Source organism: Sorex araneus, chromosome X (genome assembly GCF_027595985.1).
Source record: "Sorex araneus isolate mSorAra2 chromosome X, mSorAra2.pri, whole genome shotgun sequence".
Classification (NCBI taxonomy): domain Eukaryota; kingdom Metazoa; phylum Chordata; class Mammalia; order Eulipotyphla; family Soricidae; genus Sorex; species Sorex araneus.
In genome coordinates, this window is record NC_073313.1 from 359,586,841 (window position 1) to 359,613,683 (window position 26,843).

The following is a 26,843-nucleotide window of genomic DNA, read 5'->3' on the forward strand; positions in this document are numbered from 1 at the left end:
CTCTTCCCTCCTGCTTGCTGCGTGCAGTTTCGAGACATAAGGAACGGGGAAACGGTTTTTGCTCTGCTGCTCACCTGGCGGGCGGTGCCACAAGCCCAGGGAAGCGTCCAGCCCGTGAGGAATCAGGCACCTGACACTAAATCAATCAGACACGCTTCTTCCTATTGAAATCCCCGTCCTCAATTAAAGTGGCAATCAGATTAAGCAAGATTGGCCCGCAAGCTGAGAGCGTGCTGGGTGTGCGTGGAAGGCCAGGTGACTGGCAGCCACCGGTTTGTAAATCAGACAAGGTCTGGCCCCAGCCGGCTCCCTGGGGAGGCGCGGGCTGCTGTTCTGCTCCCAATAACAATCTGTCTGGAACTGCAGGCCCTGCTGCCTGCCCCAGGATGCTTTTTGTCAGCATGTCCTGTTGGTCTCCTCCCTCTCATCTTCACTGGACACGTCCTGGCCCCTGCAGGCCACCCTCCACGCTGTCCACCTCCCCCCCACCCCCGCCCCGCACAAGCCACCTGGCGCCAGCTCCCTCCCTTATCACCACTAAGCCCCAACCAGATGCACTCTGCACGCGATCCCCAGCTTTAATTACCCAGAACAACGTGCCGCATCATGTGAAATAATGCAGAATCGGAGAGAGCAACTGGGAATGAGGAGATAAGCCAGGGTCTAACGAAAAGATGAAACAGAAAGTAGCCATCAGAGCGAGGTTTGGGGAGATATTTGGTGAGGCAGGGACCAGTGCTCAGTCAGGAGTCTGGTCTGAGGCCGGAGAGCTGGTGCAGGGGTTAGGGTGCGGTACCGCATCCCCAGTACCAACGGGGCCTCGAGCATCGGTCACTAGGTGCGGTTCTGGAGTCGGCCAAGTACCCCTGGGGTGGCCCCTAGTGGTCCCCAACACTGCCGGGCCCAAACAGCTCTGCACCCTCTAGTCTGATCAGCAAAGTTTCCTCTAATGGGTCCTGGAATTCCCGAGCACTGCCGGGGAGCCTCCCCCGTGCCCCACCCCCACCAAACTACAAAAATTAAGGTCTAAGGTGCCAGAACAATAGTACAGCAAGTAGGTTATTTGCCAGGCTTGATCCCTGGCATCCTGTATGGTCCCTTGAGCACCTCCAAGAGTAATTCCTGAGCACAGAGCCAGGAGTAACCCCTGAGCATCACCGGGTGTGACCCTAAAACAAATAAACCCCAAAAAAAAGAAACAGTCTTAACACTGTATGCATGAATCTGGTTTTAGGTGTTTGTTTTGTTTGTTTTTATTGTAACTGCTTTGAGGTGGGAACGGAACCTTTAAGATTTTCTCAAGACGTTCCCCTTTGAAAAGCTGTTGAATTTTTTTCATTCATGAATCTTCCAGTACTGAGCAGCTCTCTGAATCCCTAAGAGATTCAGGTCAGGGTTCTCCTCTTCCAGGAGGTCTTCTTGGATTCATCAACCTTCAGAACTTTCTTCACCTTTTGTTTTCTGCAACACGTCACTGTAGCACTGTAGCATTGTCACCCCGTTGTTCATCAATTTGCTCGAGCAGGCACCAATAACGTCTCCATTGTGAGACTTGTTGTTACTGTTTTTGGCATATTGAGTATGCCATGAGTAGCTTGCCAGACTCTGCCACGCGGATGGGATGCTCTCGGTAGCTTGCCGGGCTCTCTGAGAGGGACAGAGGAATCGAACCCGGGTCAGCCACGTGCAAGGCAAGCACCCTACCCGCTGTGCTATCACTCCAGCCATGTCTGCAACATATCATTGACTTTAATTTGTTTTTTTGCTTTTTGGGTCACACCCAGCGATGCACAGGGGTTACTCCTGGCTCTGCACTCAGAAATTACTACTGGCAGTGACGGAGGACCATATGGGATGCTGGGACTCAAACCTGGGTCACCTGCGTGTAAGGCAAACACCCAGCCACTGTGCTATTACTCCAGTCCCCACATCATTCACTTTAAATATGTCCCAAAGAGAACCCAATCTTCTGGATGCAGGACCCGCATGCTTCCTTCTCTTCCCTTCTCCTAGCACAGCCTCAGCAAACCTCCCAGGTTTAGAAAACAGCCCTGGCCCAAGATCTGGCCCCAAGGAGGAACCCCCGACTCCTGCGCCCCTTTCTCCCTGGACCTTGTCCGGCTTCCGCCCATTCATCTGGAGAGGGAGTCAGAGCCCTGAGCCCTGCCTGACAGTTTACTGTAAATTGTTTGAGAAGAATCGTTTGCTTTGGTGGGGGAGCATCAAGCCTTGCCTTCCCCAGGGGTCATAAAGCTAAGGAAATAAATATAAGCTATTTTGAGCCCCAAGCCGTTTTCCTGGATGAACGGGAGAATGGCATTGATGTTTCTCCAGAGGAAACGCAGCTCTGCGCAGGCCTCGTGTTCATCAAAGGCGGCCGAGCCCGGGCCTCCCTCCGCGCTGCGCCTGCCGGACCCCCCCCCCTGCAAGTCCGTAAAATAATGGGCAGAGGAGACTTGGGAATTCACAGGCAGGTGGGACAGTGGCTGGGAGGGTTTAGTTTCTTTGAGGGGCTATTATCAATGCTCCCACACGCACTGCCAGGGGCTGGCGGCCCCTCCCTTCCCTGCGTGGCAGTCTCAAGATGCCCCCGTCTGTGCCTCTACCTCCTGCTCACCCACATTTCCACCTGCGGCCACTGCGTGAGGCTCTGCGTGGCTGGGTCCCCCCACAATCTCCCCTCTCGGGCCTCCCGGCCTCTGTCCCTGCTGCACTCTGAGCGGGGCCCGGGCCACCTACAATGAGGAAGAATCTGCAGGCCTAGGAACAGCCCCTCTCCCTTCTGGGGCACCCCGATTGGACCGAGGGGAAGGGTTGGCATTTCACGTGGCAGGTGCACTGACGGGCCACCGGGCAAATTAAACCCAGCCAAGCTGTTCCTCAAAGCTAGGGGCAAGGTGACGGGACAGGCAGGGAAACTTAGGGAAACTGGCACTCTCTCTCTCTCTCTCTCTCTCTCTCTCTCTCTCTCTCTGTTCTCTGTTCCCTCTCTCTCTCTCTCTTTCTTTCTCTGTGTTCTCTCTGTTCCCTCTCTTGTTCTCTCTTTCTGTGTTCTCTCTGTTCCCTTTCTCTCTTTCTCTTTCTCTCTCTTTCTCTTTCTGTTCTTTCTCTTTCTCTGTTCTTTTTCTTTCTCTTTCTTTCTGCCTCTGTTCTCTTTCTCTCTCTCTTTTTCTCTTTCTCTTCCTCTCTCTTTCTCTCTCTTTTCCACTTTCTCTCCTTCTCTTTATCTCTCTCTTTTTATCTTTCTCGCTCTCTTTTTGTCTTTCTCTCTTTTTCTCTCTTCCCCCATACCTGGCGGTACTCAGGGCTCTGTGCTCAGGGATCACCTCTGGCAGTGCTGGGGGGGAACCATACGTGGCACTGAGGTCAGCTGTGTGCCAGGCAGGTGCCCTCCCCCTATCCTACCGCTCTAGCCCTTGATTCTGCCTCTTGCTCTGCAAGCTGAGTGCATATCTCAGTGAGTTGCTACAAGAGAGATACAAAATATCTGTAAAGTGCTTTGCACAGAACAGGCAGTTTACTTGGTGTTGCGTTGCTTTGTTTGAGCCATGTTGTGTGTGTGGCTGGTTCCGTGGTTACCGCCCAGACTGCCAGCACCCAAAGCCCTCACCCTGCCAGTGAACCAGATCCCGGCCTGGTCTCTGCCGGGTCTGAGATTCTAAAGATGAGCAGGAGGGAGCCGGGCTGTGCTGGGGGAGAGGAATGCACCCAGAGGAGTGAGGGCTGTGCGTCAGGGGGTCCTGCAGGGGCGGCTGGGTGAGCGATGGAAACCCGAGAGAAGCGACCTCACGTGGGGAGTTTTGAGCTTCTGTTCAGTGCAGACCCCCAACCCCGAGGGAGCTCCCCCCGAGGGCCCAGACTCTCGAAAGAGAAAGGACCAGGCAAGCAGCGGGGAGCAAGGCCAGCGCCCTCCCCGCCCCATTGCCAATGTCCCAGCCTCTGAATGATCTAGAAAAGTGTTGGGAGTAGCAGGGCTGGCAAACTCCAGGGGTCCCGGGGTGGCTTCGTGAGAAGTAGAGCTTCTGGTGTGCAAGTGTGTGACTGGGGAAACCTGCGTTTGAGCCCCAGCCCCAGCCCCCATGCCCAGGGGCCACCCTGGCACCCCAGCATCCCAACCATGGGTGTTCGCCCCCATTATCAGTGAAACAGCAAAGGCGGGAGTGGGCAGGGAAGGGAGAAAATGAAAGTAAAAACATAATGTTTTTTAAGGGACATGAAGGGAGCAAGTGATTAGGGACGATCTCTTCTAAAGGGCCTTCTAGGGTAAAGGGGCCTTCTAGAGAGAGAGAGAGAGAGAGAGAGAATCTGAGAGAGAGAACCAGAGAGAATCAGAGAGAGAACCACAGAGAGAGTGAATCAGAGAGGGAAAGAGAGAGAATCAGAGAGAAAAAGGAGAACCAGAGAGTCAGAAAGAACCATAGAGAGAGTGAATCAGAGGGAAAGAGAGGAAATTAATCAGAGAAAAAGAGAGAGAGAGAGAGAGAGAGAGAGAGAGAGAGAGAGAGAGAGAGAGAAGGGATTAACTCTGCCTTGTGTCTACAGGAGAGATAAATACCAATAGCATCAGGAGCAAGACTGAAGAAACCTGGGGCTGGAGAGATAGCACAACGGGTAGGGCGTTTGCCTTGCACACGGCCAACCTGGGTTGATTCCCAGCATCCCATATGGTCCCCTGAGCACCGCCAGGAGTAATTCCTGAGTGCAGAGCCAGGAGTAACCCCTGAGCATTGCCAGGTGTAACCCCCCAAAAAAAAGCAAAAAAAAAAAAAAGACTGAAGAAACCTAATAAAACTCATCACTTTATCTCTGATAGCAGCAAACTACTTATTGTTGGCTTGGTTTTGAGGCCAACAGGCAATGCCCAGGGCTTATTCCTGGCCCTGTGCTCAGGAGTCTCAGGGGACGAGGGGTGAATCCACCAGGGTGCTGTGTGTGAGGCGAGGTCTGTACCCTGAAGTCATCTGTTTTGTTTGCTTGTTTTATTTTGAGATTGTAGCTACTCTGAGTTCTCCTTCTTCCGGAAGGCTCTCCCTGCCCTGAGCAAGCTGCTTTGGCACCCAGAGGCAGGCACCCCCACCCATGCCCTCAGCTCTTGCTTATCGGGAAGGAGCTGGTCTCCAATTACCCACCCTGAAGTGAGCTGAGTCCCGGGGCTGTCTGCTCCCGGCTGGGGCCAAAAGCATCCCTCTGGTTATTTGATCAGCCCCAGCCTAAAGCCAAGCAGATAATATAGGAAAGTCATATTTCATCTGGCCCGGCCCCTGCCCCGGCTTGTTTCTTTATCTTTCCTCCAATCAGATATAATCAGCTGGTGAGCTTCAGATTTGTCTACACCCTAACCCTCAACCTTGCCTGTGGTTATTTAAAAACAAATAACAGCCTTGCACGAGGCCGGGCTGACCTGGGAGGTGATTCCTCCCTCCCTCTGGAGAGCCCGGCAAGGTACGAAGACTATCCCGCCCCCACGGCAGAGCCTGGCAAGCTACTCGTCGCGTATTCTATATGCCAAAAATAGTAACAAGTCTCACAATGGAGACATTACTGGTGCCCACTCGAGGAAATCTATGAACAACAGGATGACAGTGCTACAGTGCTACAATGTTAACTTTGTCTACACTGTCCCCATCCCGCCCTGAAGTACAGCCACCACCTTTGCTTTCCTACTTTTTTTTCCTCAAAAATTGTGCGTGACAGGGGTCTAAATACAAACCAAAAACTCCGGAATCCTACAGATGTCAGACTTGAACACTAATTTCCTCCCCCTCTCCAGGGTTTTACTGCTAGAGATTATTTTATTTGGCTTTACTTATGCAAATGCCTTGCGCATGACCTACCAGCATTGATCCCCGGCATCCCATATGGTCCCCCAGGAGTAACCCCAGAGCCCTGCCAGTTGTGGCAAAAGGCAAACAAACAAAAAATACCGATACTCCCTAGGTAGGGGACTCTGGTCACCAGCCTCCGTGGACGTGTCCTGACTGCAGCCCAGGTCACTCGCCAGGACCCCTGTCTGGGGTGGGGGGTGGGGGGTCAGACTTGGGGAGGAAAGGCCGAGAAAGGCCATCGCCTGCAAGAGTTTTCACTTCCGCCATCAGTTGCAGTCAGGGGGCTTCAGAACCGGCCTCCTGTCCGCGCCCGCCTTGCTGGGTGGCCCTCGGTCCTTGCCCCATCACGTCACAGCCCAGGCATCTAAAGTCCTTCCATAGTGTTCCAAGTGTTTTGCTGTCCGGCCAGGACAGCCCTTCGGGAGGTGGGTGTCGGGGTCGAGCCCTGCAGACTGGCCCGCCCTGACCCGACCCCACGGTGGTGCCGCTTGGTTGATACACTCTCCTGGCGTTAATAATTCATGGTGATGTTAATTTATCCTAGTTTCGCGTAACCTTGGCTAATGGAAACAGCCCCCGAGAGGAGGTGGAGGAGACTAAGGGGCTAAGAATGAACAGGTCGGGAGAAGGGACGAGGCTGGGAAGCGCCACCTTGCCCCTGTTCCAGCCAAGGCCTGCTGGAGAGAGAGCTGGAGGCTGCTCCGGGCTGGCTGCTCTCGCGGGCTCCCGGGCCCTGCAGGGGGCTTCGCTCACGGGCCTCTCCTTGTCGTTCCAGGTGTGTGCGGCTGCTGCGGCGCCCTCCGCCCCAGGTACAAGCGGCTGGTGGACAACATCTTCCCCGAAGACCCCGAGGTGGGTGCATCTGGCTGACTCTGGCCTTCCCCAGTGGAGACGCAAGGCCTGCTGGGTGGGGAAGGACGGCCACTGGCCATGCTGCTGCATGTCCGCGGTCAGCTGTGGAGGTCACCTCAGGTGTGCCGTCAGCCACAGCTGTGGCGTCCTGACGCTCCTCTCTGGGACGATCCTTCTCCGAGCTGCGGACCCACCTCTCGGTGCATCTCCTGCTGTCACTCACCCCCCTGCATCTGGCTTTGGGTGCCTGCCTGGTCCCCCTCTGCCTGCCGCAGCCCCCTCTGGCATCTCTGGGCACCATCTGGGTGCCCGACTGCTCGATTCCTAGCAGCCACGGCTGTGCTGCCAGGCTGCGTTCTCATGCTGGAATCTGGGAAACGTGGCAGCGACAGAACCAAGGGCACTCAGGCACGGACAGCTCAGGGGCCGGGGGCTGGAGGACTCTGGCCGCCCCGGGACAGTTCCCCAGGTCGCTGCAGAACCTCTTGCTGTTGGATGACTGGCCTGGGTTTGGGTGCCAGGGATCAAAGTCGGGGTCCTAGGCAGGCCCAAGCACCTGCTTTCTCACTGAGCTTTAGGAATTTTCTACCTGTGGCACCTTGCAAAGCAGTTGCAACATCAGCGCAATAAATGCTTCACCAAGCATAGCGACCACGGTCACTTTATTTACTTGTTTATTTTGGAGAGCGATGGAGCAATTGGGATGGAACCACGCAGGGCGGGAGATTATACCCAGGCACCCCACGTCTTCCAGTCCCTTGGGCCATCTCCCCAGCGCCGCAGGACTTTTTACATTTTATGTATCATTTTGTGATACTGGGGGTGCGAGCCTACTTGGAAGGTGTGAGTTCTCCCCCTAACTAGACCCTCGGCCCCCCTCCAGGATGGTCGGTTCTGAGCCACCTTCAGTGAAGCCTGGCCATTGATTAGCGCATGCACATCCACATGTATACACACATACACACACGTGTGTGCACATATATACCTATATACGGATGGGTACCTTCATGGGTAAGCACACTTCATCCATGTACCACAGAGAGCCACAGGCCATGAGTACACACATTTCTGTCAGCTGTTATAACTTCAAGCTAGCCTGCATGGGGCTGAGTTGTAAGTTCTTTTTGTTCTGTTTTGTTTTGTGTTGTTTCTGTTTGGGGGCATGGTCAGTGCTCAGGGCTTACTCCAGGGCGGAGGGGGGACCGTATACAGTGCCTGAGATCAAACCTGGGTCGGCCACACTCAAGGCAAGCCCCCAGCCCACTGCACTGTTGCTCCAGGACTTGGTTTTGGCCGTCTCTGTCCCCAGAAGCCCCCTCTTGTCAGGCCTGCACCCGAGAGGTTCCGTGCCAATCTTAGTTCCACTGAGTTCCGACCCACCAGTAGACGTGAGTGAGCCCCCGCCAGCCAGTCGGGCCCATGAGCAGGGTGGTCTCTGTATCACAGGATGGCCTGGTGAAGACCAACATGGAGAAACTGACCTTCTACGCCCTGTCAGCACCAGAGAAGCTGGATCGCATCGGCGCCTACCTCTCAGAGAGACTCATCCGGGACGTGGGGCGCCATCGATACGGGTGAGAGCACGGGCACAGTGGGAGGGGGTGGGGGGGACGGGCAGGGAGACACGGAAGCAATATTATACTGATGGGACAAAACAGCGTCCTTGCAGGAAAATGCCATCAGGCAGGATTGTTGAGCAAACAGAGCCCGGGATTCAGGGAGCGTGCGTGGTTCTCTCTGGGCTTTTCCCGTACTGGACACCCTGGCTAATATTTGGGAAGGGGGTGCTAGCTTCTTAGAAACGGGTCTTCTGGCCTCCGTGTTGAGGCCCGGTTTCTTTACAGAAGCCTTCACACATGTCTGGACTGTGAAACGTTAGTCCAGAACGTGTCCCCCTGGCAGCCCTGCTCATTCACCCCACTCCCTGCCACCACGGAGGAACCACCCCAGTTCCAGAGAGAAGACAGGAGGGGTGGGGGGTTGCCCAGGAGCCAAACAGTTGAGTGAAATATTTATTCATTTGGGAGGAAAGAACTTGCTATATTTACAGGAGAGAAAAATAATAAAAGAAAATGACTTACCAATTGATTTAACTGTTTAAAAATTTAAGTATTTTGATGTCACGAAAGAACCCATGAAATATTGAAGACAATAAAAAAAGAAGTAAAGTTATATATATGTATATAAAAATATATATATTATATATATGACAAAGGAGTCAAACTCTTATATTACTGGGGGCAGGAGGGAATTTTAAATATATGTCAAAGCTTCAAAAGTCCTCATCCTGGGTCCAGAGTGATTGTACAGCAGGTAGGGTGCTTGCCTTGCAAGCAGCCGACCTGAGTTTGACCCCACATATGGTCCCCTGAGCCCGCCAAAAGTGATCCCTCAGCGCAAAGCCAGGAGTCGGCCCTGAGCACCACTTGGTGTGGTCCAAAAACAGAAACAAAAACAAGAAAAAAAAAATAACCAGAAACACTCATTCCCTTTGGCCTCGTAATTACGTTTCTATCCTGCCATCCCAGGGAGTCAGGGAATCGATCTGAAATTTAATCTAGCTTTATATCCAGAGATGTTTGTGATGGTGTTTCTTCCAATAATAACAGCAGCCTCTGGGTGTGCCCCGCGTGAAAAAACTCTCAAGTTTCAGAGAGGAGTGATAACCCCGAGGGCTGCGGCATGGGCTCCGAGTGCAGGAGACCCGGGTTTGATCCCGGTCACCACATGGTTCCCCTGAGCACCACAGCAGAAGCAACACCCAAGTGCAGAGCCACGAGTAGTCCCTGAACACTGCCCAAAAACAAAGTAATAAGGGTAACATCCGTGTGGGAATTTAATGTTTAATTAAAGGTTTAATTCCTCTGTGAAATGGGATCCAGAGATAAAACCAGTGTTTGTATAAACATGCTCTCCATGTAACATGCTTCAGATCAATGAAACATAGAGTGTTTCACGGTATACACAGCGCTTAGAACCAGACCTAAACATAAGCTACAACATCTTCTCACTTCTCAGTGGGAATTTGATTTTTGCCACGGTTCTGGGCATCTGAAAAAAGGAAACAACCACCGGGGTAACTGGGCGTTGTCTCCCCAAGGTTAGTTTGGGAGGCTCGGCTATTTTTAGCAGGGAGAAGAAAAAAAAATAAAAGCAAGAAAAATGAGACTGGTGTTTGGAAGTGACCGAAGGGGCTGGCAGTTGGAAGTGACCAAAGGGGCTGGCAGGTAGGAAACGCTCAGCCCCACACACGAGCTTTTTTTTTTTTTTTTTGCTACTCCTGAAAGCAGAATTGTGATGAAAGGACAGAACGTGTGAGAACTGAGTTTGAAATATAATGAAGCTTTTATTTCGTTATCCGTGGGAAAGGTTGATGCAATTAGGCAGCCGTTCACCACAGGATGTTGTTTCCAAAGGTTTTCACTCAGTTTTAGGTCTGAGGAGAATTCCCCTGTTGAGAAGTTGCAGTTGGCAGGGAGCGCCTTCTCAGTCAGGAGGGGAAAAGCGATCCAGCTACACTCCCCTCCAGGAGCTGTCCTCCAGGCCCACAGTGACACTCTCAGCCATGCTGCTGGCACAGAGAACCCCTCCACAGGGAACTTCCGAGCTCTCCAAGCAGAAGCTTACAAAGTCTGTTCTTTTGAGTGGGGTGGAGGGCGCCTCATGGAACTCGGGCTCTATGGTGCCCAGGGGCCACCAGAGCTCTGCCCAGTGGTGCTCAGGGGACTGTGTGGTGACCGGGATGCAACTGGGGTCATCCACCTGCCATGTTAAAGTCGCCCACCGAAGCCCCTGTACTACATCTCCATGTTATATTCTTGAGCCTGTGAAATGTCGCTGGATTTCTCTCAGATTCCACATAAACTTCCTAAAGTTTTTCTTCTTCCCCACCGGAGCCTATCGTTGTCCTTTGGAATTCTCATGGGACACACAGGTCATGACCTACGGCATTTCTTACGGTCTCTTTAGTGGCGAGCTCCTGTGTTTGTCACATCTAAGGCACTCTGGGCTCTGTACCTCGAAGGGCTTCAGCCGGGGCCCCTGCACTGACAAGCCGGGAGCTTCCCCTCTGTGCCTTCGTGCTTGGCTGAATCAAGGCGGGTTCCCGGTCACACTGGGTTTGGGCTGGAGTTGGTTCCTCTGGGCCTCGGCCCACTCCCGTGAGTGCGCAGAAAGTGGCGAGCCCCTTCCTCTGCACCCCGATGGGTGGATGCGTTTGTTCCAGCCTCTCTGCTCTCCTTCATTCTGGCTTCAGGCTGAGTGGAGTGGGCTCTTGTGCACACCCTGTGTGAGGGCCTCTTACACAGAGTGGGTGGGCAGACGTGAGGCCACGGGAGTGCCCACGGTGTTTGCCCTCTCCAGGTATGTGTGCATTGCCATGGAGGCACTGGACCAGCTGCTCATGGCCTGCCACTGCCAGAGCATCAACCTCTTCGTGGAGAGCTTCCTCAAGATGGTGGCCAAGCTGCTGGAGTCGGAGAAGCCCAACCTGCAGATCCTGGGCACCAACTCGGTAAGAAACTGCAGGCCAAGGGGCTGGAGTGATAGCACAGCAGGTAGGGCGTTTGCCTTGCACGCAGCCGACCCAGGTTCAAATCCCAGCATCCCATATGGTCCCCTGAGCACCGCCAGGGGTGATTCCTGAGTGCAGAGCCAGGAGTGACCCCTGTGCATTGCTGGGTGTGACCCAAAAAGCAAAAAAAAAAAAAAAGAAAGAAAGAAAGAAAGAAAGAAAGAAACTGCAGGCCAAGGGTGGGGAGAGTGGACTTCCGGTCCTGGGCCAAGGCAGGGCTTCTGGTCTGCCTTGGGACTGTGATTCCTATTTTGATGTTCATTCCAAAAGACAGCTCACAACTGGCCTTAGTGACGCATTTGTTTCCAAGGGGGCATGATCAAATGGTGGTTTTGGTTATTAAAAATTTAAAGAAGCATTAACTTCAGCATTACGAATATCATCCTAGAAAAAGAACAGGAACAACAGACTAGAAAAGGGGCTTGGCAGTGAAACAGCTTAAGTTGGGAAGGGCGTCCTCTAGCACGGACTGGAGAACAGCTTGAAAGAGGGGGAGTCAAGAGTCTGATTTTATGCCCAGCGGTGATAGAATGACATCACAGCTCATACATAGTCTAGTAGTTTTCAGGAAACTCATACATATTCATGAGGGAGAACGGCGAGCATGCAAAATTGAGCATCATACAAAAACCATACATCACAGTACAGCAAATGGGGAGAGATGTCATCGGGTGTGTGCATAGTATGGTGACGAAGAACAAAGAGGATAGAGGTCACAAAGTGCTCTGCTGCACTGTCCACTGGCCAGTACCGCCCAGCCAGGGGCCTGGGGTCCTTCTCAGTTCAAAGTGCTCTTAAGACTTTGGTTGGCCCAGTCAGACCCAAGAGAATGAGCGGGCAGTTTCTGCCAGGGAGAGATGGTCACATCCCTAAACTAGATGCCTCAGGCTGGTCTGCTGAAGCTTTTGCTCACCCCAGAGTGTCCTCAGTTTCCAGAGGGAAAGAGAAGGGGCAAGGTTGCAGAAGGATCTAACATATAAAAACTCATGATGAGCAAAATCGTTTGAAAATGAAATTGCCCATTTTTAGAGCCTGTGAGTTAGTGTTCTGGTGTATTCCCTGCAAGCCCACCATCCCATATATATATAGTGTATATATATTGTATATGTATATATATATATATATATACACACACATATATATATACATATATATGTAGTTGCGGAGCTGCAGAAAGATGTAGCAAGGAATTTCTCCCTTAAATAATTTCAAGTGGGGTCCCAGTAGAAGTGAAATAGGTGGAAAGGAAAGCCGGTTTGTAAGGGCGGGGGTGCCCAGGACCCCCACAGCTCAGCCCCTGGCTCCGCAGGGCATGCTGGGAAAACTTGTCTGTGGAAGAGAAAATAAGTTGGTGTCTGCAAGATAGGAGCACCAGAGGCGTGGAAAGATCGGGGGCTGCTTCTTTCCTTCTCTAGCTGGTCGCCACCCCTTTGCTCCAATGCTATGAGTAGCTCGTATTAATTCGGGCCCATCACGCCAGCCCGGCTGTCTGGGGAGGGTGTGGCTTTGCCAGAGGGGGCCATCGATGCTCTGGGAAGTCCAGCTCTGGTGGCCGAGAACACACCCCTGCCCCTCCCGCTCCACTTACGGCGTCTCACGCAACTCCCCACGGACATCTGGCTTGCAGCTAGCACATAAGGGAAGTTTCCGCTGGCCTCCAGGCCCCGGCCTGGCCGCGGAGTTGCCAGGTATCACATGTTCCCTGGAAATCAGTTCAACCACAAGTCTCTCATGTGGAGAGTCAAGGACCCAGACAAATAACTCATTCCTTCTCTCCCCGCTCCCAGAGCCAGCTGTCTTTGACAAATTACACATACAGGAGCCGAGGGTGAAGTCTTTCGGCAGGTTGCCCGTGCCTCTTGTCCTGGGTGAGAGAACCCGTCTAGAGAAGGTCGGCACGGAGGAGAAGCCAGTCACCCTGCATCCCCGGGTGCCCCCTGGCGGGGGAGCCGGAAGCAGGTGCTGCCAACTCTGGGCTGTCCCTGGCCGGGTGGGGGTCGGGGGTGGTGTTCTGCTGGACACGGCCTTCAACAGCCCCTTCCTGCCAGTCCCCGCATTCCGCGGCACGGTGAATCACGCCTGGGCTGTGATGAGTAAGCACACGACTGGGGCGTCACTGGCAGGCGAGATTATGTAAGGAAGGGCCGCTAGAGGCAAATTTAGCCCGACTTAGGGCCCTGCTACCCTGGTACCACGTGGACACAGACTTCCTGTGCCTCCCTCTCCCCCACGTGCTCCTTCCGGTTCCCTGAGCCCGGACCCGCTCCAGCGTCCCCACCGAGGAGGGGTGTCCTTGGCTCAGCCCTGCTGCATTTGCTGTCGCCTTAGGCGGCTGGTTTCACAGAGGACCTGAGGCGTGGGAGGGCCGGGGGTCCTGGAGGCGCTTCCCTCAGCAGCCAGACCCGTTTTGACGCTGCACATGGAAACTTGCCACGTTTGCGTGCATGTCAGTTTTGGCTGCCAGGACTTTCACAGGCCAGGAAGAGGGAAAGGCCAGTGAGCTCACCTGGCACCCTCGTTTTGTTGGATTCCTCGGTCCAGAAAAGGAAAGCCAAAGAGTTCTCATCACCTGGGCAACTGGCTTCGACTAGGATCGTTCAGCCCCTCTGCCTGTAATCCCCCGAGAAGCAGAGGCAGCCGGGCGAGGGGCCGGGAAGAGCACACGGGGGTTAAAAGCACTGGCTTTGCACGTGGCCGACCCCAAATCAATTCCCGGAACCCCATATAGTTCCCCAAGCACCACCAGCGGTGACCCTGGAGAGCAGAGCGGAGAGTAAGCCCTGAGCACTGCTGGGTGTGGCGCAAAAGAAGTAAAACAGAACCAAAACAAATCTCTTCCTGTGTAAGATTAAACAAAGAAACAAGAAAAGAATACATTCTCCCAGGTCACAAAATGCGTTTAGGTCATCTGACAGAAGTAACAATCATTCCCGGGGTGTGTGTGTGTGTGTGTGTGTGTGTGTGTGTGTGTGTGTGTGTGTGTGTGTGTGTGTGTTGTGGTGTGTGTGTTAGGTCATCTGACAGAAGTAACAATCATTCCCGGTGTGTGTGTGTGTGTGTGTGTGTGTGTGTGTGTATGTGTGTGTGTGTGTGTTAGGTCATCTGACAGAAGTAACAATCATTCTCTGTGTGTGTGTGTGTGTGTGTTTCTGGCTGACTGTGTGTGGGGGGGGGTTAAGTCATCTGACAGAAGTAACAATCATTCCTCTGTGTGTGTGTGTGTGTGTGTGTGTGTGTGTGTGTGTGTGTGTTTCTAGCTGGCCGAGTGGCTTTCGGGTCACTCCCTCTGGCACTCAGGGGACCAGATGGCGTTGGCATCAAATCCTTGGCTCTCACGAGCTCCAGCCCTTGCAGTTACCTCCCCAAACCCCTGCTCTATATTTTAATATTTAGTTCAAATTCAAGTTCCTGTAATAGTTTCCAAGTCCTGTCTCACTGCTACCTTTCGAGCGACGGTGCTGGGCTCTGTGCCTGTGTGGGACGGAGGACTCTGGCCTGGCCAGCCCCTCCCTGCGCCCGTATCTCAGGCGACATGTGGCAGCCAGCTCTCCCCTCAGCGAGGGAAACCTTTTGGTTTTGCAGTCAGAATCACTGCAAACCCATCCTATTTTTCCTATTTGTGTTGGGGGAGGCAGGCGGTGGAGGGGGGATTGCAGGGGGGCGGCAGGGAGGGTCAAGGCAGGGTTTATTGGTCCCTGAGTGTCCTCTAGTTACCTCCTAGAGCTGAGGTGGCAACACAGCCGGCAAAGACCCAGCCGCAAGCCCAGCTCACAGGACAGCCGGGGCCATGCCGGGGAGCTGGAAGAGAGGGGCGCTGCACGCCAGGCTGGGGGACACTGGAGCAGCTGGGGGGTGTCAGGACCTTCTCTGGGCCCTATTTCAAAAGACATCTTTATGGGACGTCCATTTCTCCCGTGATTACTCTCCCGTCACTTCTTCCCCCAGTCGTGGTTTGTGGTCCCCCGAAGAGGTCAGGTGCCCGTCCCCAGCCTGACAGGGCAGCCAGTGTGGTGGAGATAAGGGTCCTGAGGCAGGGATAATCCCAGGGTCTCAGGAGGCCTCTAGGGTAATCACAGTGTCTGGGAGAGCACCCAGCGGGCAGGTTAGACGGACAGGGCCGAGAGGAGCCCAGAAAGGCTGCTGCGAGGGTGGAACGATGGGACAGCGGGGAGGGCGCTTGCCTTGCACACAGCTAGCCCAGGTTCCAGCCCCGCCAGGAGTGATCCCTGAGCACAGAGTCAGGAGTCAGCCCTGAGCTCCGCCAGGTGTGGTTCAAAAACGAACAGACCAAAAAATGAAGGGAAGTTGGCCTTGGAGATAGAGTGAGGCAAAGGGGGGGGCTGGAGACAGGAAGCCCAGAGCTGCTGGAGGGGGGAGCTTCAAAAATCCAAGCAGCCTGCTCCCCGGAGCCCGGCCCTGTGAGTCACACGTCGGGGTGACGCTGGTCCCTGCCCGGCCGGTGACAGCAGCCCCAGGCGCTAATGCCGGCTCCCTCCCGAGCCCTCCCTTCTCAGCCCCCAGTGCCTGCGTCCTCCACGCCCCTTTCGCACCCGGTGCCTCCCCCTGGCACTGTCATCAGCTCTTCCCGTTTCTTTTGGTCGGGGTGTGGGGCTCCCCAGTGGTGCTCAGGAGGTCCTGGGGCCCCACTCCAGGCAAGGCCTGAGGATGCAGAGGATGCTGTGCGGCGGGGCTGGCAGAGCTGGCAGAGGGCAGGCGCCATGATGCCAGGGGCCGCCTGGCGCAGAGCAGCTCGTTCTGCTCGGGAGCTGCATTGGCGCTGCAGCACCCAGACAGCAGCTGCCCGCTCCCAGCCCAGAGAGCCGCTCCCTCCCTCCCCCTCTGTATCTCCCGCCCTCCCTCCCCCTTCTCTCTCCCTCCCTCCCCCCTCTGTCTCTCCCTCCCTCCCCTTCTCTCTCCCTCCCCCCTCTCTCTTCCTCCCTCCCCCTTCTCTCTCCCTCCCTCCCCCCTCTGTCTCTCCCTCCCTCCCCTTCTCTCTCCCTCCCCCCTCTCTCTTCCTCCCTCCCCCTCTGTCTCTCCCTCCCTCCCCCTTCTCCCTCCCTCCCCCTCTGTCTCTCCCTCCCTCCCCCTTCTCCCTCCCTCCCCCTTCTCACTCTCCCTCCCCCCCTCCCTCCCCCTTCTCACTCTCCCTCCCCCCTCTGTCTCTCTCTCCCTCCCCCTCTGTATCTCCCTCCCCCCTCTGTATCTCCCTCCCCCCTCTGTATCTCCCTCCCTCCCTCCCCCTTCTCACTCTCCCTCCCTCCCCCTCTGTCTCTCCCTCCCTCCCCCTTCTCTCTCCCGCCCTCCCCCTCTCTCCCTCCCCCCTCTCTCTCCCTCCCTCCCTCCCCCTTCTCCCTCCCTCCCCCTTCTCTCTCTCCCTCCCTCCCCTTCTCTCTCTCCCTCCCTCCCCCTTCTCTCTCCCTTCCTCCACCCCCTCTGTCTCTCCCTCCCTCCCCCTTCTCTCTTCCTCCCTCCCCCTTCTCTCTCCCTCCCTTCCCCTTCTCTCTCTCCCTCCCTCCCCTTCTCTCCCTCCCTCCCTCCCACCCTCCCTCCCCCCCTCTTTCATTTTCTGTATTGCCCCGGGCCCCAGCCAGCTTGCGCCCTTGTTCTGTCACCAGCTGAACCTTGGGTCTGGAATGGTGGCCTTTCGAGTCTCACATGTCCAAACGCTTCTGTGTGTTGCTAAGGAGACAGGCCTCCCTCCTCACGGCTGTGTCTTCAAACCCATGAAACCAAGACACCTCAGCTTCATTATTTCATAGTCTCGGGCCTTCACAGCCAGCATTTCAGTTTGACAGAAGTGACTTCGCTGTGAGGCAGGGAGGCTGGAAAGGTCCGGCTGGGCCAAGCGGTCACAGCGACAGCATCTGGGCACCCAGGGCCTGGCCCAGTGGGGTCTCCTAGAGCGGTCACAGACAGCCACAGGACACGAGGGGGGGGGCTGGGCGGCAGCAGCCACTGGGTGCCAGTCACGGCAGACAAGGGCTCCTTTGCAGCGGGATGACTCAGGGGCAGAAAACTCGAGTCACTCGCCCAGATCAGCCTCCCAGGGGCAGAGTTGGGGTCCAGAAGCGTCAAAGCCGCCGAGCTGGTGCCGGGGGCCTGGGTTTGTGCCTTGCCTGGAGTCGGGCGGTGGGGGCGGGGGCGACTACCAGCTTCTGCCTCCCCTGCCCTCTGTGCCATCCCACCCCAGTGGGGGCCGCGGCTTGTCAAGGAGGTATGGGGCTGCCACTCACTCCATTCTCTCCACGACCCCCACGTGCCATTTCGGGGGGGGCCGCTACCTACACAACCCATCAGGGCTCCTTCACCGTGACTGATGGGACCCGTCCCCCCTGCCCCGAGCCTGAGGTCTGAGCTGGTGGCCACTGTGCTAGTGTCTCCACATGGAATCCTGCCAACGCCGCCACTCCTTGGCAGAGACCCTGGTGTCCGCTTTTACAGACGAGAGAATAGCAAAGGCTTAGACATCATCCCGGGCCGGAGCAGTTGCACGGCAGATAGGGTGCTTGCCACGCACACAGCCAATCCGGGTTCAATTCTGGGCACCACATATGGTCCCCTGAGCCCGCCAGGAGTGATCCCTGAGTGCAGAGCCAGGAGTGATCCCTGAGTGCGGAGTCAGGAGTGATCCCTGAGTGCGGAGCCAGGAGTGATCCCTGAGTGCAGAGCCAGGAGTGATCCCTGAGTGAGGAGTCAGGAGTGATCCCTGAGTGAGGAGTCAGGAGTGATCCCTGAGTGTGGAGTCAGGAGTGATCCCTGAGTGTGGAGTCAGGAGTGATCCCTGAGTGAGGAGTCAGGAGTGATCCCTGAGTGCGGAGCCAGGAGTGATCCCTGAGTGCGGAGCCAGGAGTGATCCCTGAGTGCGGAGCCAGGAGTGATCCCTGAGTGCGGAGCCAGGAGTGATCCCTGAGTGCGGAGCCAGGAGTGATCCCTGAGTGTGGAGCCAGGAGTGATCCCTCAGCACCACTGAGTGTGGCCCCAAAACAAAAGTCGTTCCACTTGTCCAGAGCCACGCAGGTGACAAGGAGCAGGAAGAGATGGGGGCCTGGCTGTGGGGGTCTAGCAGAGGTTGGGACGTTGGTCTGCCTATGGAGAAGCATTACATCAAAAACAAACTTTGAGGGGCTGGAGAGATAGCATAGCGGGGAGGGCGTTTGCCTTACATGCGGCCGACCCGGGTTCAAATCCCAGCATCCCATATGGTCCCCTGAGCATGGCCAGAGGTAATTCCTGAGTGCAGAGCCAGGAGTAACCCCTGTGCATCGCCAGGTGTGACCCAAAAAGAAAAAAAAAAAAAAACTTTGAGAGCTGGAGCCGTAGTACTATGGCAGGTCAGGCGATTGCCTTGCATACGGCCGGTGCCAGTTCAGTTTCCTGAGCCCCTCCAGGAGTGATCCCTGAGCACTGCCTGGCATGGCCCCCAAAAAATGACAAAGAAAAAAAAATAACTTTGAGAAGAAAAGTAAGACTGAGTCTCAGGCAGGCAGGACAGCAGAGCAGAGGTACAGGGAGCTGAGGGCCACGGGAAAAGGACCGAGGGGCCCCCCGACAGGAAATCGATGAGGAGATATTGTCACGGTGGCCAGCCTGGAGGAGGGGTTCTGGAATGCCACTCAGGGTTTCAGAAAATCCTAGGCATGTGTCCAGCCTCACATGACCTCGATGGCTTTCATGGAATTTTCCGTTTCGAATCATTGGTTGTGGGGTTGGGGAGAGAGTTCGGAGGCTCAGGGAGGAGGCCAGGGTTTAGTCCCGGCACCACGGAGCAGGTTCTGAGCACCAGTGGGGGAGTAGCCAGTGAGGGGAATAGCTCTTGAGCACTGCTAGGTGTGGTCCAAAACAAACGCCCAAATGAAAGATTGAGGTCACTCCTCTCACCCGCGCAGCCTGGGGAAGTGACTGATAGCTCCGGTCACAGCCGGAGAAGCCCGACCCCCCACCTGTGGCCCTGCTCCTGCCGCCCGCCCCGGGCTCCTGGTTGTTTGGTTTATGGAGAGACTCAAAGGCTGCTCCAGGGGCCAGAGCCATAATACAGCGGGCAGGGCTTTTGCCTTGCACACGGCAGACCCGGGTTCCATCCCAGTATCCCGTATGGTCCCCCAGGCACCGCCAGGAGTAATTCCTGAATGCAGAGCCAGGAGTAACCCCTGAGCATTGCTGGCTGTGACCCAAAAAGAAAAAAAAAATTTTTTTTTTTAAAAAGGGCTACTCTCAAGTGCCAGCAGAAGCGGCACGCCCTCAACCCATCGAACTTTTTCCAGCCTCCCCCCCACCCTCCTCCCGTGCCCCTCCCCCACCCGCCAGCTCTTGGAGCAAGTGGAAAGTCCATCAGAATCAGTGAAGGGTGAAGGTCCAGAGCACCAGTCCATCCATGCTGCTCCCGCGGAGAGCTGTTTGGGGGTTGAACCCAGAGCACCCAGAGGCGTGGCCTGCCGCCCCAGGGGCCGTCAGAGCAGCCTCTGTGTCCTGGCTGCCCACGGCTGGGGCTTGACTCTACCAGAGGCAGCGAGGTGCTGAGTGCAGAGCCCCACCCCCGGCCCCCCGGACCACAGGCCAGCTCCGAGTCCCAGACGCCGGGTGCCTCACTGATAGAGTCTAAAAGAGCCTGGCACGGAGCAGGGAACGTCTCTCTCATCAGTGGTGCCAGCCCAGAGTCTGCCGCTGCTCTGCGGAGTCTGTGCCCCGTCCTGTCCGGTGTGAGACAGCCCAGGGGCCAGCTCTCCACAGTGGAACCCTCCGCCCAGGGCGTCCGGGTGAGGGCTGGAGAGGTGGGAAGGTGAGCAGGGGGCTTGCCCTGCAGGCGGCCAACAGAGGTTCCATTCTCACACCTGCTGTGGCCCCCCCAGGCCCCCAGGCCCCCAGGAGTGATCCCTGTACCCAGGGCCGGGGTGAACAGAGTCAGATAGGGCCCAAGTCATTTCACACGCAGGTGAAAGGTCAACAGTGCAAGCACGACCAAGACAAATGCCTAGATTCTGATGCATCAATGGCAGTTAACAAAGGGAAAATTCAGTGAAAGGGACCCGCTGTGCGGAGAGCGGAGACCGGGCTGGGTGACGAGTGGATGTCACAGCTAAGCCGCACAGCCTACACCTCGCCAGCGTTGCAGGCCAATGGCTCTTCAGTGGGGGAGACTCAATGCAGGGCGCTTTGCTCCACATTCCGTCCCACTAAGGCAGGAATCTGCTCAGAGACGTGTGCAGGGCGGGCACGGGGGCTGGAGAGGAATAAAGGGCAGCAAGGACCTCGGCAGTGACCTGTGGGTCTCGGGCCATTCCACTGGTCCGCTGGCCCTGTGTCCCCTTGTTTGGGATCCAGTGCCCACACCACCCTCCTCCAGTTGTACTTCCTCCTGTCTCGCCCACGCCAGCATATTCAAATTTAGGGCACCCCGGTCACTGTTTATTCCTCCCCAACAGTATCTCCTGTGCTCGCTCCCCCAAGTGGCCATCGTGGACTCGGCCTGTGGCACCCGCAGAAGCTGGGAGGAACAGAGTTAGACCAGGGGGCTGGAGACATGAGCTACATGGTCTGCGGGTCTCGTGTCTCGGTCTGTAAACTGAGAGTCCTCCCTCCTCACTCAGAGTCATCTGGAGAAGTAACAGCTGCTGCGGGTAAAAGGCTGAGCTGGGACCCAGCACAGAGCCTCAGCAATACTCAGTGTCTGCTCAGGAGCTCCGGAACCAGTGAACGGACTGGTTTGCACTCTCCTGGCACCCGTTCCGGTCTCCGTCACCAAGAGTTAGCACCCAAGTCTGTGGGGGACACTCTGTCCTCTTTAGCATGCCTCCCCTCCATCTTGTTCTAAACTCCCTAGCGTGTGTAGTCTTGCATCCACAGTACAGGACTGCCATAAGCGGTTCATCATCTTGCAAGTGGATGCACTATAAATGAAGTCACAAAAATGGGATTATTTATTTCAGACCCAGGGAGGATGTGACATAAGCGAAAGTGAAAGTCTGTCCCCCCAGGTCACATCTCAGTGAGGTGGAGGCGGGGAATCTACAGCGAGAAGCCCGGAATGCTACCTGCTTCCCCCTGAGTGACTGACACCCTGACCCAGTCAGGTGTTAGCGGTGGGCAGTGCAGCCTGGGAACGTCCTGTCGTGGGAAGAATAGCGACACCCCTAAATTTAGCTGGAGGCTGGCATCAGCCTCGTCTGAGTTGCAGCCTTTGCGGGTTGAGGAAGGATGGAGCCAAAGGCCACTTTAATCGATCTTTCTGGAACTCCTGAGCATGTGTGGAATCAGACGTACAGAACTGGGAGGGCAGACTTGAAGATTTTGCTCAAGGGGGTCAGGGTGACAATGGACACTAAGGCAGGACCCCGTGTCTTGCAGGCTGACACCACCAGGCCTGGCCCTGGTGAGTCCACATCAGAGGGACCTGTAGGGCCAAGTACCACCAAAAATATCCCCTGGGGCGCCTTAAATTTTAATCTGTAGCTCTGTAGCACTGTCATCCCGTTGCTCATCGATTTGCTCGAGCGGGCACCAGTAATGTCTCCATTGTAAGACTTGTTACTGTTTTTGGCATATCGAATACGCCACTGGGAGCTTGCCAGGCTCTGCTCTGTGGGTGGGATACTTTCGGTAGCTTGCCGGGCTCTCCGAGAGGGGTGGAGGAATTGAACCCAGGTCGGCTGCGTGCAAGGCAAACGCCCTACCCGCTGTGCTATTTTTAAAAAATATTTATTTGTTTGTTTATTGAATCACTGTGAGGTATACAGTTACAAAGCTATTCATCACTGAGTTTCAGTCATACAATGTTCCAACACCCATCTCTTCACCAGGGCACATTTTCCAACACCAATGTCCTCAGTTTCCCCCCCCCCCCCATACTCCACTACCACCTACCTCTATGGCAGACACTTTTCTTCTCTATCACTCTCATTATAATTTTTGTGGTGGGGGCCGGGGGTAACACCCAGCTGTGCTCAGAACTTACTCCTGGCTCTGTGATCAGCGTTACACTGTGCTCAGGGAATCATATGAGGAACTGGGGATTGAACCCAGGTCAGCTGCAGCAAGGCACATGCCCTACTCCCTTAATCTAGCTGTGAACACTAACATGTAATTGCAGAGGCTGGAGAGATAGCACAGTGCTTGCCTTGCACACAGCAGACCCAGGTTCAGTCCCCAGCATCCCATTTGGTTCCCAGGATCCCACCAGGAGTGATTCCTGAGTGCAGACCCAGTAGTAACCCCTGAGCATCACCGCCTATAGCCCAAAAACAAAATAAAACAAAACAAGACAAAAAAACAATAAAATGTTATTGCAGTTGTGGGGACCTCCTCAGTATTGCCCAGGGACCAGGGCCACTCTGGGTCATAATGGTGCTTCAGTGCTCAGCCCGGCAGTGCAGGGGATCGAACTCGAGGCCTCTCGTGTGCCCAGGCACGCACTACATTCTCACTCCTTACTTTAGAGGTTTCTTTGTCCCACATTCTGGAGTTCCGGGTGCCGGCATTCCCCGTTGCTCTGAGTCAGCGTTATTCCTGACGGCCTTTCAGCCGTGATCGTGGTGTCGCTGGGGATGCAGAAGGGAGCAGGAGTCCCTTCATTTTCTCATCCACCATCTGCTTACCCAGCAGGGAAGCCTGAGAGCACGTGGTTTTGGGCTTGTGGTGTAGACCAAAAGCATGAACAGGGTTTGGAACTCGGTCTCCCAGGGGCGCAGCAGGAGGCAGACCAGCACGGGTCCTGCCATGTGTGGCTCTGGGAAGTGTTTCCAGAGCTCGGCAAGTCCAGATCCTAGGCCCCCCCCACACACAGAGTGAGACCTTAGCGACAGCACAGTGGGTCGGGCGTTTGCTTGCACGTGGCTGACCTGGGTTCAATCCCCAGCATCCCATATGGTCCCCCGAGGAGGGCCAGGAGTGATTCCTGAGCACAGCATCAGGAGTAACCCCTGAGCACCACCCGGGGTGACACCCCCTCCCCCAGCAAAACAAAAGAAGCGAGACTGTCACCGCTCACTCCCTCCTCGCTCTCCTCCCCCACAGTTTGTGAAGTTCGCCAACATCGAGGAGGACACGCCATCCTACCACCGCAGCTACGACTTCTTCGTGTCCCGCTTCAGCGAGATGTGCCACTCCAGCCACGACGACCTGGAAATCAAGACAAAGTGAGTTGAAGCGAGGGGGCGGCCAGAGGCTGAGCAACAGGCACCCCAAGTCCCATCCCCACACCGCATGGTCCCCCTCCGTGCAGGCGGCCCCTGAGCACCCAGACAGGAGCCACCGAGCATGGCCCCCAAACAAACCAAGCCAAAAGCTTCCGGGGGAGGGAGGTGGAGCAGGCTGAGTGCAGGTCATCCAGAGCAGCCTCCCGGGATGTGCTTGGTTCTTGGTTTGCTTTTGTCTGGTTGAATTTTTTTTTTGGAAGGGCCACACCCAGTGTTGCTCACTCCTGACTCTGTGCTCAGGCATCACTCCTGGCTGACCCCAGGGACCCTGTGAGGTGCCGTTCAGCTGTGCACCATGTAAACAGTCCCTCCGTCGACTCTCGCTCTGGTCAGCATTTGCTTCGGAAGAGACAGGGCACTGGGGAGGAGAAGGACAGAGGCGGGAGGAGGGGATGGTCCCCCCTGCTGGGATTGGGAGCCAGTGGACACACGTGCACACTCACTCGTGGCACACAGACACATATTCACGTGCACACACGTACACACATGGATCTCCCTGTGCTCTTTTGTTCAGAAGCGCATGCCTGACACACCCCTCATTCCCTGCCCTCCATCCCCCTTGTCTTCCCCCCTCAGACAGGCACCTCCCCGCCCTCTCTCCACCCCCGCCATCATCCCCTGATCACTGTCAGAGCCGGGGCCTTCCCCTGTGGATGTGTACCGCCTCGGTGACCATCCTGCTCAGACACCCCTCTGGCAATGACACCCCTCCCCGCCAGGACCCCCACACCACTGCCCTCTGCCCTCATTGCATTCAGCCCCTTCTACAGAATTTTCTCTTAGCACTTCCTGTTCCATCCCCAGCCCCCCCCCCCGGCCCCTGACCCCAGTCCCCTGAGAGCCCCCAGGAGCAGTCCGCAAGGTCAGAGTCGGGACTAGGCCCTGAGCTACATCTGGTATAGCCCCCAAACAAAACAACCACAAAAAATTTTTTCATTGAGTAAATCTGCTTGCAGATCAGCGTCCTGAATTACAGAATAGACTTGGACACACTCAACAATAGACTTTGACTCATTAAACACTATTCACAGAGGGCTCGAGCGATAGTACAGGGGGTAAGCACCTTGCTTGGCCTGCAGCTGGCCAGATTCAATTCCCGGCACCCACTCTGGTCCCCTGAGCACAGCCAGTGGTGACTCCAGACAGACAGACAGACAGACAGACAAATCTGTTCACTGAGAAAAGAACCAGCCCCTGTGAGTGCCTGGAGGCACAGAAGGATTCAAAGCAGGGCCTGACCTGTGCCCCCGGGGAGCTCGGGAGACTACAGGGTGCCCAGGAGGGGGCAGTCGGGGGCATCCGGTCCAGCCCAGAGGAGGAGAAGCTCAGATGCCCCAGCACCATTCCCGGGACCTCCGTGTCCTGCCCGGGGTGCCAGGGGCTCTGGGGGCCCCTCCCGGAGCCGCTCACCCTGACTGGTGGTCTGCCTGGGAAGCACAGGACGTGACCTGAGATCCCCATCCCAGGGGGGTCATACCTGAGGCCTCGGGGAAGGGCCCAGCAGGCCCCGCCTCCCTGGCACCTGTCCCTTGGCCCGCTGGCATCCTGGGTCTCTACTACAGCCCTCGGACTCCAGAACAGCTCCCAGGCAAGACGCAATGGTGGAAGGGCACATCCAGAAGTGCCACCCAGCCGGCCACGACCAGAGCTGGGCACAACCCCTGACAAGTGCCAGCCCAGGATGGAGAGCAGCGGGTCACCCCTCACAACACACCACCACACACAGAGATTATAGTCACGCACACAGCCACACACAGTCACTACAGTTATGCACACAACTGCAGACACAAACAGTTATTCTGCACTCATGTACACAACCGCACAGTCACTATAGTTATGCTCACCACCACACACACAGTCACTTGTGCTCTACAGCCATGCACACAACCATGCACACCATCACTTATTCTATAATCATGCACACAATAGCACACATAACCACTCTGCAGTCATGTGCATAACCACACACTCACATACACAACTGTACACATAATTACACACTACGTACAACACACACAATCACATCTTCTCTACACAATCACACAATTACAACTATGCACACAAGCACATCTGCTCTGCACAGTTGTGTGCAGTCACTTACACTCCACACAGTCACACCCACCACGTCTATAGTCTCTCTCACACGGCCCCGCCCAAAAGTAGGACAGGGTCAGTGGACAGGGCTGTGCCCCAGCACTGGGCCCCGGGTCGAGGCTGCTGGTGACCGGGCGCTGCCACACAGACACACCAGCACGGAGCCGAGGCCCCAGCTCAGGGGTGTCCCGGCTTCATCTCTTTGCCTCCTGTTGTCTTTCTTTCCTGTAACTTCCAGGCACCCCCTTTCCCTGAGTCCCCCGCGGTTCATTCACAGCCCTCCTAGAACTCTGCAGCCCTGTGACCTGGCTTGCCATGGAGCCCTTCCCAAGGCACCCCAAGTTGTTCCTCGCCCCAGGCCAGTTCTTCTGCAGTGTCTTCCGAGAGGGCCAGTGAGCTCTTGGCCCCCTAGCCTGGACCGCTCGTGTCGGTGCTGAGGATGCTGGGGACCCAGGGGGGTTGAGGAGAGCTGTGCTCACATCCACGCATCCGGGAAACCCTGGGCAGGAAGTTCCACCCACCGGGGCTGGATTCCTGCCGACCGGACTCCAGGGGCAGGTCAAGGAGGCCAGCACGTTGGGGAGCCGTTTCTGTGTATGTGGAGGATCCATTTCCGTGTGCATTGGGGCTGCTTCATGTCCGTTAGTGATGTTTTCTTGTGCACTAGAGACGTTTCTATGTGCATTAGGGACGTTTCCATGTACATTAGAGATGTTTCTATGTGCACTAGGGGTGTTTCCCTGTACATTTGAGACGTTTCCAGGCGCACTGAGTCCAGATTCAAGCATGGTGAGGGGATTGGTGTCCACTTATTGGTTCTGCATTCCCGGATCAGGTGCTTTCCCCAGGGTCAGGCTCAAAGCAGTGGAATGCCGGGGAGAACTCGCCTGTGGTCCTGCCCCAATTCTCCTGCCAGGGGCCCTGGTCCTGAGTGTCAGGCACCTTGATCACCCCAACCATCACTAGGTGAGGCTCAGGGCCTTCCCACGTCACCACATTTCTAGCTAAAAAACACAGGTGACAACGAAACACTTGGAAAGCCTGTTGGACCACGTTCATCACTTAAGGGCGAGAGCTAAAAGGACTCCGTGACGTGAGGGCCATCAAACCACCAGTAAGGATGAGGGTCTCAGAGACCCCAGCCCGGAGACAGGAACAGGGAATAGAGAACAGAGCCTGACAGCTTGGGTGTCAGGGAGCAGAGAGGAATTTGGCAAAATTTCATTTCTTAGTCTGTAATCCCATTCAGGGAAATAATTTGGAAGGGACTCAGATGTTTTACACAATGAGGTGCAGTGTTCAAACACAAAA

General features: G+C 55.7%; 1 protein-coding gene across 1 annotated transcript in view; it reads left to right on the forward strand.

Annotated features, from left to right (window-relative positions):
• Nucleotides 1–26,843, forward strand: part of EFR3B (EFR3 homolog B) — an 83,116-nt gene that overhangs the window by 29,687 nt on the left and 26,586 nt on the right. The window contains exons 2-5 of the mRNA XM_055120063.1: nt 6,601–6,677; nt 8,124–8,251; nt 11,040–11,190; nt 23,257–23,378. Of these exons, the coding sequence (XP_054976038.1) occupies nt 6,601–6,677; nt 8,124–8,251; nt 11,040–11,190; nt 23,257–23,378 (478 nt within the window). The remainder of the gene's footprint in view (nt 1–6,600; nt 6,678–8,123; nt 8,252–11,039; nt 11,191–23,256; nt 23,379–26,843) is intronic.